The sequence below is a fragment of the Aquarana catesbeiana genome, linkage group LG03, assembly GCF_042186555.1.
Source record: "Aquarana catesbeiana isolate 2022-GZ linkage group LG03, ASM4218655v1, whole genome shotgun sequence".
Lineage (NCBI taxonomy): Eukaryota > Metazoa > Chordata > Amphibia > Anura > Ranidae > Aquarana > Aquarana catesbeiana.
Genome location: NC_133326.1, coordinates 696,630,863 through 696,646,865, shown reverse-complemented (window position 1 = coordinate 696,646,865; position 16,003 = coordinate 696,630,863). Strand labels below are relative to the sequence as shown.

At 43.4% G+C, this 16,003-nt stretch overlaps 1 protein-coding gene across 1 annotated transcript; it reads left to right on the top strand.

The window, feature by feature from the left end:
- The first annotated feature begins 1,469 nt into the window (after nucleotides 1-1,469).
- LOC141134828 (olfactory receptor 5P60-like) lies at nucleotides 1,470-2,360 on the top strand. Its single transcript, XM_073624263.1, has one exon. It carries the CDS (start codon nucleotides 1,470-1,472, stop codon nucleotides 2,358-2,360), a length of 891 nt encoding a protein of 296 aa, XP_073480364.1.
- Nucleotides 2,361-16,003: the final 13,643 nt, after the last annotated feature.

Here is a 16,003-nt window from a genome sequence, read left to right as displayed (position 1 = left end):
ACTATGGGCCAGTGTTGGAAAGGCAACACGTTGAAGTGTATGAGTGCTCCTCTGTCCAGGGAATAACTCGGTGGAGGAGGTCCTCCGAGTTACATTCTGGGAGAGGGTATTTATGGGACAGACGCCATGTTTTGAGGTCAGTTTTCCGTCCACCTGCTGGCCCTCTGGGCCGACAGGTATGCACTAAGAGTACTACCTCATGGTCCTCCGATCGGGAGGCCCACATCGCTGCGGCATGTGAGTGGGCCCAGAAGCCTGTCTGGGGCCTACCACAGCGGCAGAGGAATGGTCCTGGGCTGTCTATCCTGTGTGAAGAAGCTGGACAACTGAGAAGATCCCAAGGGAGGACCCATCATGGAAGGATCATGCAGAGTGCTGGTCTGGAGAGGGGCCTGGTGACTCAGTTGGAGGACGTATCCTAAAGTAATCCTACCACATAGTACTGCCGGGTTGGCTTAAAGGTTCTAGTGCTGTGTTTGCTATTCACCGTAAATCATTACATCCTGTGGCAGAGGATTATACGGGATCTGTTCCAATCAAGTCTGTGGCAGAGACTTTTGTTCGTGCTACGTACTGGCTGCTAGGTTGGTGAGAGAAACCTGTCCAGGCAGGCAAAGATTTAATTCTACAGAGAGAGTGCATTCAGCTACAAGCTTTCAATTCCTAAAGTTACATTAAGAACGTTAAGAGAAGGTATTTAAGCTTCCCTGCAATTTTCCTTCTACCTCTTTCCTGCTACTTCCTGCAACTCAAGTTTATTAAAGCATTGGAAAAGATACTCAAGTGCCCGGTGCCTGCATTGTATGATGGTAAACTCAACGGGGCCCTAGACCCGGTTCTGGTGAAATAAAGGTAGTGAAGGTGACGGTAACAGCCCGCTTTAAACCAGCAGCTCCACCGTGAGTAAATGCTACATATATATATATATATATATATATATATATATATATATATATATATATATAGTTAGATAGATAGATAGATAGATAGATAGATAGATAGATAGATAGATAGATAGATAGATAGATAGATAGATAGATAGATAGATAGATAGATAGATAGATAGATAGATAGATAGATAGATTCTTGCTATGTAAATGTAGTTTTGAAAAGCTTTTTTTTTACATATCATGTTTTTTTCTTTTACATATGTAATTTTTTTGCCCAGAGTTCCACTTCTTCTCAATGATCATGTCATTTTTTTATATTAAAAATTAACTAAAAGAATAGAGACAGTCCATTTAGCAAAGAAAACATTCACTGAGCTTCTAAATTTCCAATTTCCCAAGCTGTATTTAAAGGGTATTCAAAGTCACAGGTTCACCTTATTTGCTTTCAATCATTTAAGTCAATGTATATTATTTCTGCTTTGTTTAATATATTAAAATGTTATATAAATCTTTTCTGCTTCCAAACAGGCCACACATAATGTTAATGTTACTACATTCTTCTTTTTGGGATTTAACAGCATGGCGGTATATACTCTGCTGCTCTTCACCTTGGTCCTTATTATATACATTGTGACAATATGTGGAAACTGTTTAATCATCATACTGGTAAATTACAGCAAGATCCTTCATTCTCCCATGTACTTCTTTCTCTCCCAACTCTCTATATCTGACATCATGCTGATCACAGCTATTGCTCCTAACATTTTACATATTGTTCTACATGAGAGGACCTCTGTATCCTTTTCTGGTTGCATGGCTCAATTTTATGTCTATGGCACAATAGAAGCATTTGAATGTTACCTTCTGACAGTGATGTCCTATGACCGCTATCTAGCCATCTGCTCCCCTCTGCATTATGTCTCCATTATGAAACAATCACTTTGCATTCAACTAGTTCTTGCATCCTGGATTTTCAGCTGTTCTATATCATTAATATCAACACTTGAAATATGTCAACTAGAATTCTGTGGACTAAATGTTATTGACTATTTATATTGTGATTTGAATCCTCTTTTGGAACTTTCCTGCTCAGATACATCCACAGTTCTAATGGAAAGTACCTTGTTGTGTGTTCCTGTGCTAATATTCCCCTTCCTAGTGATAGTGGTTTCATATACTTACATTGTTTTAACAATATTAAAGATGTCCTCCTTTTCTGGAAGACTGAAATCCTTTTCCACTTGTAGCTCTCATCTCACTGTTGTGTTTCTATTTTATGGAACCCTAATTGCCACTTATCTGATTCCAAAGGAAAGAAAATCAGGAACAATCAGTAAGATAATGTCCTTCTTGTATACAGTGTTTACACCCTTTGTAAACCCTTTCATATACAGCTTGAGGAATAAAGAGATCAAGGACAGTTTAAAGATGTATATAAACAAAAGGATATTTATTCAAAACATTTGGTAAAAGTTAAATTATTAAACTATGTCTGTTTAAACTTGTAGAGAACTTGGTGTGCACTGGTCTCCAAAATGTAGACTTCTACCGTACTGAAGCAATGCTTAATAATAAGTTGGTATTAGAGTTCAATTGGTCAAATTAGGTTTCTAAAAAAGGCTTCCACCCTTCAGACCTTTATTCCATGGCACCTCTTACAACTGCCCTTAACCACTTCAATACCAGGCACTTATACACCTTCCTCCCCAAGCCAATTTTCAGCTTTTAGCGCTGTCACAATTTGAATAACAATTGCACGGTCGTGCTACACTGTACCCAAACAAATGTTTTATCATTTTGTTCCCACAAATAGAGCTGTCTTTTGGTGGTATTTGATCACCTCTGCTATTTTTATTTTTTTCTGTTAAAATTTTTTTGTAAATAAGTACGTTTTCTTCTTCAATGACGGGCACTGATATGGCTGCAATGATGGGCACTAATAAGGCGGCACTGATGGGCACTGATGAGGTGGCACCAATGAGGTGGCACTGATGAGGTGGCACTGATGGGCACTGATGATGGGCACTGATAGGTGGCACTGATGGGCACTAATAGGTGGCACTGATGAGCACTGATAGGTGGCACTGGTATGCGGCACTGATAGGCACACATAGGTGGCACTGATGGGCACTGATAGGCAGCACTGATGGGCACTCATAGACAGCACTGATGGGTACTTATGGGTGGCACTGATGGGTACTTATGGGTGACACTGATAGGTGGCGCGGATGGGCACTGATGGGCACTGATAGGTGGGCACTGATGGGCATGGATGGGTACTGATAGGTGGCCCTGATGGGCATTGACGGGTAGCACTGATGACATTGATGGGTGGCATTGCTGGGCATCACTGAATTAATTTGTTCCATAATGGTGCCTGTCAGTGCCCCATTTTGGGCACTGATTGGCATAGATTGGGCATTAATTTGCACATGTGGATGGCCATGGGGGATGTACCTGGCCATCCACATGCTGGGGGCTTCCCTGGTGGTCCTGGCGGCTTCCCTGGTGGTCCAGTGTGGGCATCCGAGGGGGGGCTGCGATGATAAACAATCAGCACAGACCCCCCCTGTCAGGAGAGCTGCCGATCAGCTCTCCTCTACTCACGTCTGTCAGACGCGAGTGAGGAAAAACCGATTAACGGCTATGCCTCGTGATTCGACATGGCTGATCACGTGGTAAAAAGCCTCCGTCGGAGGCTCTTTAACAAGATCAGCGTAGCAGTGTGTCAGACTGACACACCGCACTACCAATCGCGCGATGAGTGCACCCATGGCGCACGGAGGCTGTTATCCTGCAGGACCTCATATGACACCCAGTCAGGATAACTGAGCCACCGCCTGGCCGTCATTCTGCTATAGGCCGGGCGGGAAGTGGTGAAACTGTGTTTTGTTTTTGTTAAAATGTCTGCTTTATGACCTCTAGAGATTTCTTGATCTAAGAATGGGTTTTTAGCTACTTACTGGACCCAATATCTCTTTTTACGTGCCAGCCACTGCTAATGACACTAAAAACTCAACAGTCTAATTTCTGTGTGTACCGTCCTTAAGCCTAGTACAGATGGGCTGAATGTCGGGCGACATTCGGCACGTGTGTATGGCAGCCGGTCCAACAGAAGCTTCTGTTAGTCAAGCATACTGGAAAACCAGCAGCCCACGGGCTCCCGATTAGCGCTGACTAGAGTGTTCTGCCGGTGGGGGGGGGATCATGGGCTAAATTGAAAAAATACTAGTGGTGGGTACTAGGTTTTTCTTCGTTTGATCTTCTACATGTGCAAAATACTATTAACTTGAGTCATACAGGGATCCACTGTTTTATACTTGTGTATGGACCATTGTATCACAAACAACAATTTTCTCCTCATATTGGGGAAAACGAATCAGTCTTATGCCCCGTACACACGATCGGACTTTCCGACAACAAAACCGTGGATTTTTGTTCGAAGGTTGTTGGCTCCAACTTGTCTTGCATACACACGGTCACACAAATGTTGGCCAACAATTACGAATATAGTGACGTACAAGACTTACGTAATGCTAGTTTTATAAGACCGAGCGCTTCCGGCTCGTACTTGTTTCCGAGCATGCGTGGACTTTTGTGCGACGGACTTGTGTACAAACATAATTTCGCTTCACCCAACTTTTATATTTTTCATTTTAGGTCAAAACTACTACATTTAAAAGGGGTACTGATCTTCCCTACATATTAATATTTTTTGGATACAATGAGGTAGATTCGGTATTAAAGTCATAGGTACTTGCATTGTTTTGAGAGCAAGTAGCAAGTATGAGTATTCATCACTACCTGATTTATTTCTAAATTATAAATAAATTATGAAGATGTAATAGAAAGGATGGGTACCCCTTATATGTTTGATTGTTTTGACCTAAAATAATAACAAAAAAAATCAGGAGATGATAAAGTGGAAGATAGCATGTGTTTAATATTATTTGTTTTTGAGTATTTTTTTCTGTCAAATTCCAATAGTTCAACCTCTCCTCTTTCCCTGGTTCCCATCCCTACTGTATTGCATAAATCCTTTTTTTGTAAATATTAACTCTGTATTATGACCACTAGAGATTTCTTGATCTCTGGGTTTTTATCTATTTTATTTTAAAACTCTTTACTGCAACCTTCTTAGCAACATCCCTTCACTTGCCAGCCACTGCTGACATTCAAAACTCAACAGTCTTCTTTCTGTATGTTGTGTCCTTAGGCTTCCAAACCTTATTAAGGTTGAGCCCTTTAGTAAACCGCAATGTTTGTTTGATTCTCAAGATGTGCAAAATACTATAAACTTGACTCATACAGGGATATGCTGTTTTATGTTTGTGTATGGGTCATTGCATTGCATACAACATTTGTCTCCTCTTACTGGAGAAAATTGCTCAATCTAACCCTCGCCTTTTTCATCTCTGGCATGGACCATGAGACAAACTACAGGCTGTTTCAGTTTTTGCTCCTCCCAACTTATTTTATTTTGGATTTTAGGTCAAAGCCACCAACTTTACAAGGTAGAGTTGGTATTAAAGTGTTAGTTACTTACACTTTTTGGAGAGCAAATGTGAGTATCCATCACTTTAATACCAAATGTACCTCATTGTATCCAAATTATAAATAAATTATAAAGATGTAAAAGGAAGGATGGGTACCCCTTATATGTTTGGTGGTTTTGACCTAAAGGTAAAAAAAAAATCAGAAGTGTAAAATTAAATTAGCATGTGTTCAATTTACTTGTCCATGAGTTTTTTCAAATTCTCTTGCACGTTGTTACTAATATGAAATTAATATAGTCTTATGTCAATTCTCTGAACCTCACTTTAGCATATTTTTCCACCCTTCACACTTAAAACGGAACTCCCAAAAGTATTGGGACGCCTCCCTTTACACACATAAACTTTAATGGCATCCCAGTCTTAGTCCGTAGGGTTCAATATTGAGTTGGCCCATCCTTTGCAGCTATAGCAATTTCAACTTTTCTGGGAAAGCTGTCCACAAGGTTTAGTAGTGTGTCTATGGGAATTTTTGACCATACTGCCAGAAGCGCATTTTTGAGGTCAGGCACTGATGTTGGACGAAAAGCTCTGGTTCGCAGTCTCCACTCTAATTCATCCCAAAGGTGTTCTATTGGGTTGAGGGCTGGACTTTGTGCTGGCCAGTCAAGTTTCTACACCCCAAACTCGCTCATCCATGTCTTTATAGAGCTTGCTTTGTGCTCTGGTCCAAATCATTTGGTGGAGGGGGATTATGGTGTGGAGTTGTTTTTCAGGGGTTGGGCTTGGCCCCTTAGTTCCAGTGAAGGAAACTCTTAAGGTGTCATCATACCAAGACATTTTGGGCAATTTCATGCAACTTTGTGGGAACAGTTTGGGGAGGGCCCCTTCCTGTTCCAACATGACTCCTCACCAGTGCACAAACAAGGTCCAAAAAGACATGGATGAGCGTGTTTGGGGTGGAGGAACTTGACTGGCCTGCACAGAGTCCTGACCTCAACCTATAGAACACCTTTGGGATGAATTAGAGCATAGACGGCAAGCTAGGCTTTCTCGTCCACATCAGTGCCTGACTTCACAAATTCGCTTCTGGAAGAATGGTCAAACATTTCCATAGACACACTCCTTAACCTTGTGGACAGCCTTCCCAGAAGAATTGAAGCTGTTATAGCTGCAAAGGGTGGACCAACTCAATTTGAACCCTACGGACTAAAGCCTTGTACACACGATCGGATTTTTCGCAGACAAAACCACAGACTTTTGTCCGAAGGGCGTTGGCCCCAAACTTGTCTTGCATACAAACGGCACACAATTGTTGTTAATTTCATGTAAGTAGAAGTTTGGTGAGTGTTGATTCGTGCTTTTCAATTTGCGCTTTTAATTTTGCGCTTTTCAGTTTGTTTCTGAACGGACGTTCGTCAACCAGCCATGTTGCGGAATCGGAGGAGATAACGTGTTATTTATTATTGGCCTTGGAGTTATTGCTTTGACCCAAGTCCAGTCCAGGAACAGGAGGAGGAGGATTTCTTGGACTAAAAATTAGTTGCTTTATTAATCGTGACCAAGTATGTCATATGCCTTTGCTGCGGGAGCTCCAGGAGAATAATCCAGATGATTTTCGGAATTATCTCTGGATGGCATAGAATGCACATTTTGGTTAAGTTCTATTGACAGATAGCATGTCTAATTTTATTTGTTTTCTTTCTTTAAAGCACAATAAAAAAAATGTGTAGAATAATACTTGGCTATGCGTTTTACTTCAAATGACAGTTTGGGAGTAGGCAGTTACATTTAAAAATACAATGTAAAATTAACAAGGGACACCAACATAATTGTATCTTTGATCTTAAAAACTACAGGATAATGGTGATGTAACAAGCATAATAATATTATTCTTGAGATCACCAGAAAAAAAAAGCCTTTGAAAATTTGTTTGCCATAACTCCATCAGTATCACCAGCAAAGCAGCTTCATTATTACTTAATTGAAGAAGAGAATATGTGCACACTACGAGCGCTAGTTTACAAGACCGACCACTTCTGGCTCGTCCTTGCTTCTGAGCATGCATGTTTGTACTTTAGACTTATGTCCGACGGACTTGTGTACACACGATCGGAAAATCCCACAACACACATTTGTCCGTGGAAAATTTTAAAGCCTGCCATCCGACCTTTGTCTGCGGAAAATCTGACCAATTGTCCGATGGAGCATACAAACGGTCAAATTTTCTGCCAAAAGCCTGTCATCACACAATTCCCATTGGTAAATCCGATCGTGTGTAAGAGGCTTTAGACTGGGATGTCATTAAAGTTCATGTACATGTAAAGGCAGGTGTCACAATACTTTTGGTTATATAGTGTATTTAGATATAATTTAATTATATATAATGTGATATAACTTGCGGCTTTCCTTGATTACACAAAAGAGTGATCAAGAAAATATGGGGGAATGATAATAACAAGGTTTACATAGTTTTTAGGTACCACATTCCTCAACATTGGACATTGAGATAGAATCCCTCCAAGCAAACCTGTTAGGACCATAGCACCATACTACATACACTTATATATAAAAATATCTAAATTTTATTCAATCAATTAAAATCAAACTTTAAAAAAGAATGTCCATTGCACATGTTGTTGACACTATACATCTCTCAGACTGGGATATCACCCAAGATTTACATAGATAATTCCAACCATTGGTCACAATCAAAGGGATGGAAAATAGGGTCTCCACAACCAATTGAACATGTTTCACAGGTCAAAGTCTGCTTCTTCAAGAAACACAAATGTTTTATTGTTATCTGAAACATAAATAGATAGGTTGTACTTTACAGTATCATATAATAAATATAATGACACTTCTATATTTCAAAAGCATACAGCTTACAGTGACAGGTCCCCAACAGCCACTATTTCTCCAGAAGGCTATCCATGCCTTCCACTAGCAAATGGAATGTAATATATCTGTCATGCTGGATCACCCTTTCAGTCACAGGGTATGAACATATGACCATGAACATATGGTTTAGCAAGCATGGGGCAGGAATTACATAGTAGGTGAGGCTGAAAAAAGACAAAAGTCCATCAAGTCCAACCTATGTATGTGATTATATGTCAGTATTACATTGTTGTTGTATATATATGCTGTATGTTGTAGTCGTTCAGGTGCTTATCTAATGGTTTTTGGAAATTATCGATGCTCTCTGCTGAAACCACCGCCTGTGGAAGGGAATTTCACACCCTTACCGCTCTTACAGTACAGAACCCTCTACGCAGTTTGAGGTTAAACCGCATTTCTTCTAATTTTAGTGAATGGCCGATTGTCTTATTAAATTCCCTTATGCAGGAAAGGTTTTAACCCTATTGTGGGGTCATCCGTACGGTATTTGTACATTGAAATCATATCGCCTCTCAAGCATCTCTTCTCCAGAGAAAATAAGTTCAGTGCTCGTACAGTTTCCTTATAACTAATGTCCTCCAGACCCATTATTAGTTTTGTTGTCCTTCTCTGGACTCTCTCCAATTCCAGCACATCCTTCCTGAGGACTTGTGCCCAGAACTGGACAGCATACTCCAGGTGCGGTCGGACCAGAGTCTTGTAGAGTGTCAGAATTATTGTGTTATCTCTGGAGTTAATCAACTTTTTAATGCATGCCAATATTCTGTTTGCTTTGCTTGCAGCAGCTTGGCATTGCATGCCATTACTGAGCCTGTCATCTACTAGGACCCCAGGTCCTTTTCCATCCTAGATTCCCGCAGAGGTTCTCCCCCAAGTGAGTAGATTGCATTCATATTTTTGCCACCCAAATGCATTATTTTACATTTTTCCACACTAAACCTCATTTGCCATGTAGTTGCCCACCCCATTAATTGGTCCAGATCTTCTTGCAAGGTTTCATCATCCTGCAGAGAAGTTATTGCCCTGTTTAGCTTAGTGTTGTCTGCAAATACAGAGATTGAACTATTAATCACATCCTCTAGGTCGTTTATGATTGAATTAAATAGGATTGGTCCCAGCACAGAACCCTGGGTGACCCCGCTTTCCACCCCTGACCATTTCCAGTACTCCACATTTATCACTACCATCTGAACTCGCCCTTGTAGCCAGTTTTAATTCCAGTTTTCAGGTCTGGTATGGATATTAAGGGGAACCCCGCGCCAAAATTAAAAAAAAAATCTATACCAGACCCTTATCCGAGTGTGCAACCTGGCAGGGCACAGGAAAAGAGGGGGGATGAGAGAGCGCTCCCCCTCCTGAACCGTACCAGGCCACATGCCCTCAACATGGGGAGGGTGCTTTGGGGTAGCCCCCAAAGCACTTTGTCCCCATGTTGATGGGGACAAGGGCCTCATCCCCACAACCCTTGCCCGGTGGTTGTGGGGGTCTGTGGGTGGGGGGGTTATTGGGATCCAAAGGGCCTGGTAATGGACTGGGGGATCCCATGCCTTTTTTTCAATGACTTTTATCGGTATTGCCGAGACCCGACAATTCATTATAGCCGCTAGTACTTTTAAATGACTTTTTTGCTTTAGAAATGTAATTTTGTGCAGGGACTGTTCTAAACGCGAGAAAAATGCGCCACTTTACAGGCATACTATAGACACCCCCCAGGTATGAAATTTAAAGGAATATTTCACTTTTATTGTTTCACTTTAAGCATTATTAAAATCACTGCTCCTGAAAAAATGGACGTTTTTTAAACTTTTTTTTGCATTGATACTAGGGATGAGCTCCGAGTTCGAGAACATTGGCTGTTCGCAAGTTCGCCGAACAGCGAACAATTTGGGGTGTTCGCTGCAAATTCGAATGCCGCAGAACACCCTTTAAAAGTCTATGGGAGAAATCAAAAGTGCTAATTTTAAAGGCTTATATGCAAGTTATTGTCATAAAAAGTGTTTGGGGACCCGGGTCCTGCCCCAGGGGACATGGATCAATGCAAAAAAAGTTTTAAAAACGGCCGTTTTTTCAGGAGCAGTGATTTTAATAATGCTTAAAGTCAAACAATAAAAGTGTAATATCCCTTTAAATTTCGTACCTGGGGGGTGTCTATAGTATGCCTGTAAAGGGGCGCATGTTTCCCATGTTTAGAACAGTCTGACAGCAAAATGACATTTTGAAGGAAAAATTCCATTCAAAACTACCCGCGGCTATTGCATTGCCGACAATACAGATAGAAGTTCATTGATAAAAACGGCATGGGAATTCAACACAGGGAAACCCCGAACCAAAATTAAAAAAAAAAATGACGTGGGAGTCCCCCTAAATTCCATACCAGGCCCTTCAGGTCTGGTATGGATATTAACCACTTGCTTACTGGGCACTTAAACCCCCCTCCTGCCCAGACCAATTTTCAGCTTTCAGTGCTCTCACACTTTGAATGACAATTACTCAGTCATGAAATACGGTACCCAAATGATTTTTTTGTCCTTTTTTTCTTACAAATAGAGCTTTCTTTTGGTGGTATTTGATCATCTCTGGGTTTTTTATTTTTTGCGCTATAAATAAAAAAAGACCGAAAATTTTGAAAAAAAAACGCATTTTTCTTAGTTTCTGTGATAAAATTTTGCAAATTATTAATTTTTCTTTATAAATTTTGGCCACAATTTATACTGCTACATATCTTTGGTAAAAATAACCCAAATTAGTGGATATTATTTGGTCTTTGTGAAAGTTAGAGAGTCTACAGGTTATGGTGCAAATCATAAGAAATTGATCACACCTGATGTACTGGTGGACTGATCTCATTTCTTGCAATCCGAACAAGTCAGGAAAGTACAAATACCCCCCAAATGACCCCTTTTTTGAAAGTAGACAATCCAAGGTATTTAGTAAGATGCATGGTGAGGTTTTTGATGTTGTCATTTTTTCCCACAATTCTTTGCAAAATGAAGATTTTTTTTTTTTCCCCACAAAATTGTCATTGTAATAGGTTATTTCTCTCACATGACATGTATATACCACAAATAACACCCCAAAATACATTCTGCTACTCCTCCTGAGTATTACGATACCACATGTGTGGGACTTTTTCACAGCCTGGCCACATACAGAGGCCCAACATGCAGGGAGCGCCATCAGGTGTTCTAGGAGCATAAATTACACATCTAACTTGTTGACTGCCTATTACACTTTTGAAGGCCCTGGAGCACCAGGACAATGACATGTGACACTGATGACAGATGGCACTGATATGTGGCACTGATGACACTGACGTGGCACTGATGACAGATGGCACTGATGACACTGACGTGGCATTGATGACAGATGGCACTAATATGTGGCACTGATGACACTGATGACAGATGGCACTAATACGTGGCACTGATGACATTTGGCACTAATATGTGGCACTGACAGATGGCACTAATACGTGGCACTGATGACATTTGGCACTAATACGTGGCACTGACAGATGGCACTAATACGTGGCACTGATGACACTTGATACTGATGACACTAATATGTGGCACTGATGACACTTGACACTGATGACAGATGGCACTAATATGTGGCACTAATGACACGTGGCAGTGATGACAGATGGCACTAATACGTGGCACTGATGACAGATGGCACTAATACGTGGCACTGATGACAGATGGCACTCATGACAGATGGCACTAATACGTGGCACTGATGACACGTGACACTGATGACAGATGGCACTAATACGTGGCACTGATGACAGATGGCACTCATGACAGATGGCACTAATACGTGGCACTGATGACACGTGACACTGATGACAGATGCCACTGATACGTGGCACTGGGGAGGGATGGCACTGTGGACAGATGGCACTGGGGAGGGATGGCACTGGGGAGGGATGACAGTGGGGAGGGATGGCACTGTGGACAGATGGTACTGGGGAGGGATGACAGTGGGGAGGGATGGCACTGTGGACAGATGGCACTGGGGAGGGATGACAGTGGGGAGGGATGGTACTGTGGACAGATGGCACTGGGGAGGGATGGCACTGGGGAGGAATGACAGTGGGGAGGGATGGCACTGTGGACAGATGGCACTGGGAAGGGATGACAGTGGGGAGGGATGGCACTGTGGACAGATGGCACTGGGGAGGGATGACAGTGGGGAGGGATGGCACTGTGGACAGATGGCACTGGGGAGGGATGACAGTGGGGAGGGATGGCACTGTGGACAGATGGCACTGGGGAGGGATGACAGTGGGGAGGGATGGCACTGTGGACAGATGGCACTGGGGAGGGATGACAGTAGGGACGGGTGGCACTGGGGAGGGATGGCAGTTGGGACGGATGGCACTGGGGAGGGATGGCTGTGGGGACGGATGGCACTGGCGACAGACAGTGGGGAGGGATGACAGGAGACACTGACGACTTTTTTTAGTTTTTTTTTTTCCCCACTCACCGCTGCAGCGGTTCGCTCTCCCTCCTCACACGCTGTCTCTGTGTGAGGAGGGAGAGCCGGCGATGAGAGATGATCTCATATGTTTACATATGAGATCCTCTCTCATTGGCACCGCCGATCGCACTGTAAACGGCCGCTGTCATTGGCCGTTTACGGCGATCTGTGACTGGCTGTGTCCGAGGGACACGGCCAGCACAGAACTTCCGCGATGCGCACCCGCGGGAGTGCGCATTGCGGAAGTAAACAGCTGGACGTCCAGGGACGTCCACCCAGCAGATAGCGTCCGCGCTGCAGCCGTCTTTCGGCTATAGCGCGGGCGTGAAGTGGTTAAGGGGAACCCCGGCCAAAATTTTTTAAAAAAATGACGTTGGGTTCCCCCTAAATTCCATACCAGACCCTTCAGGTCTGGTATGGATTTTAAGGGGAACCCCGCGCCAAAAAAAAAAATAAAAAAATGGCGTGGGGTCCCCCCAAAAATCCATACCAGACCCTTATCCGAGCACACAACCTGGCAGGCCGCAGGAAAAGAGGGGGGGGACAAAAGTGCAGCCCCCCCTCCTGAACTATACCAGGCCACATGCCCTCAACATTGGGAGGGTGCTTTGGGGTAGCCCCCAAAAACACCTTGTCCCCATGTTGATGAGGACAAGGGCCTCATCCCCACAACCCTGGCCGGTGGTTGTGGGGGTCTGCGGGCGGGGGGCTTATCAGAATCTGGAAGCCCCCTTTAACAAGGGAACCCCCAGATCCCGCCCCCCCCTGTGTGAAATGGTAAGTGGGTACTTACCCCTACCATTTCACTAAAAAACTGTCAAAAATGTTAAAAATGACAAGAGACAGTTTTTGACAATTCCTTTATTTAAATGCTTCTTCTTTCTTCTATCTTCCTTCATCTTCTGGTTTTTCTGGCTCTTCTGGTTCTTCCTCCGGCGTTCTCGTCCAGCATCTCCTCCACGGCGTCTTCTATCTTCTTCTCCTCGGGCCACTCCGCACCCATGGCATGGGGGGAGTCTCCTGCTCTTCTCTTCATCTTCATCCTCGTCTCTTCTTCCTTCTTCTCTTCTTCTCTTCTTCATTTTCTTCTCCGGGCCGCTCCGCATCCATGCTGGCATGGAGGGAGGCTCCCGCTGTGTGACAGCGTCTCCTCATCTGACGGTTCTTAAGTAACGGGGGCGGGGCCACCCGGTGACCCCGCCCCCTCTGACGCACGGGACATGACGGGACTTCCCTGTGGCATTCCCTGTGACGTCACAGGGAAGTCCCGTCAAGTCACCGTGCGTTGGAGGGGGGCGGGGTCACCGGGTGGCCCCGCCCCCGTTATTTAAGAACCGTCAGACGAGGAGACTCCGTCACACAGCGGGAGCCTCCCTCCATGCCAGCATGGGTGCGGAGCGGCCTGGAGAAGAAAATGAAGAAGAGAAGAAGGAAGAAGAGAAGAGGATGAAGAAGAAGATGAAGAGAAGAGCGGGAGCCTCCCCCCATGCCATGGGTGTGGAGCAGCTCGAGGAGAAGAAGATAGAAGACGCCGCGGAGGAGATGCTGGATGAGAACGCCGGAGGAAGAACCAGAAGAGCCAGAAGAACCAGAAGAAGATGAAGGAAGATAGAAGAAAGAAGAAGCATTTAAATAAAGGAATTGTCAAAAACTGTCTCTTGTCATTTTTAACATTTTTGACAGTTTTTTAGTGAAATGGTAGGGGTAAGTACCCCCTTACCATTTCACACAGGGGGGGCTGGGATCTGGGGGTCCCCTTGTTAAAGGGGGCTTCCAGATTCCGATAAGCCCCCCGCCTGCGGACCCCCACAACCACTGGCCAGGGTTGTGGGGATGAGGCCCTTGTCCTCATCAACATGGGGACAAGGTGTTTTGGGGGGCTACCCCAAAGCACCCTCCCAATGTTGAGAGCATGTGGCCTGGTATGGTTCAGGAGGGGGGGCCGCACTCTCATCCCCCCCTCTTTTCCTGCGGCCTGCCAGGTTGCGTGCTCAGATAAGGGTCTGGTATGGATTTTTGGGGGGACCCCACGCTGTTTTTTTTTTTTTTTTGGCACGGGGTTCCCTTTAAAATCCATACCAGACCTGAAGGGTCTGGTATGGAATTTAGGGGGAACCCCACGTCATTTTTTTTTTTTAATTTTGGCCAGGGTTCCCCTTAATATCCATACCAGACCTGAAGGGCCTGGTATGGAATTTAGGGGGACTCCCACATCATTTTTTTTTTAAATTTTGGTTCGGGGTTTCCCTGTGTTGAATTCCCATGCCGTTTTTATCAATGAACTTCTATGTGTATTGTCGGCAATGCAATAGCCGCGGGTAGTTTTGAATGGAATTTTTCCTTCGAAATGTCATTTTGCTGTCAGACTGTTCTAAACACGGGAAACATGCGCCCCTTTACAGGCATACTATAGACACCCCCCAGCTACGAAATTTAAAGGGATATTACACTTTTATTGTTTGACTTTAAGCATTATTAAAATCACTTCTCCTGAAAAAACGTCCGTTTTTAAAACTTTTTTTGCATTGATCCATGTCCCCTGGGGCAGGACTCGGGTCCCCAAACACATTTTATGACAATAACTTGCATATAAGCCTTTAAAATTAGCACTTTTGATTATTCATGTTCGTGTCCCATAGACTTTAATGGTGTTCGCGTGTTCGAGCAAACTTTTTTCCTGTTCGCATGTTCTGGTGCGAACCGAACAGGGGGGTGTTCGGCTCATCCCTAATTGATACCTGTACCCTGGGGCAGGACCCAGGTCCCCAAACACTTTTTATGACAATACCATGCATATAAGCCTTTAAAATGAGCACTTTTGATTTCTCCCATAGACAATACATTATAGCCGCGAGTACTTTTAAATTACATTTTTTCCTTTAGAAATGTCATTTTGTGCAGGGATCATTCTAAACATGGGAAAAATGCGCCACTTTACAGGCATACTATAGACACCACCCAGGTACAAAATTTAAAGGAATATTTCACTTTTATTGTTTCACTTTAAGCATTATTAAAATCACTGCTCCTGAAAAAATGTCCGTTTTTAAAACTTTTTTTTGCATTGATACATGTCCCCTTGGGCAGGACCCAGGCCCCCAAACACTTTTTGTGACAATAACTTGCATATTAACCCTTAAAATTAGCACTTTTGGTTTTTCACATTCGTGTCCTATAGACTTTAACAGCGTTCGTTTGTTTGTACAAATTTTTTGCCTGTTTGCATGTTCTGCT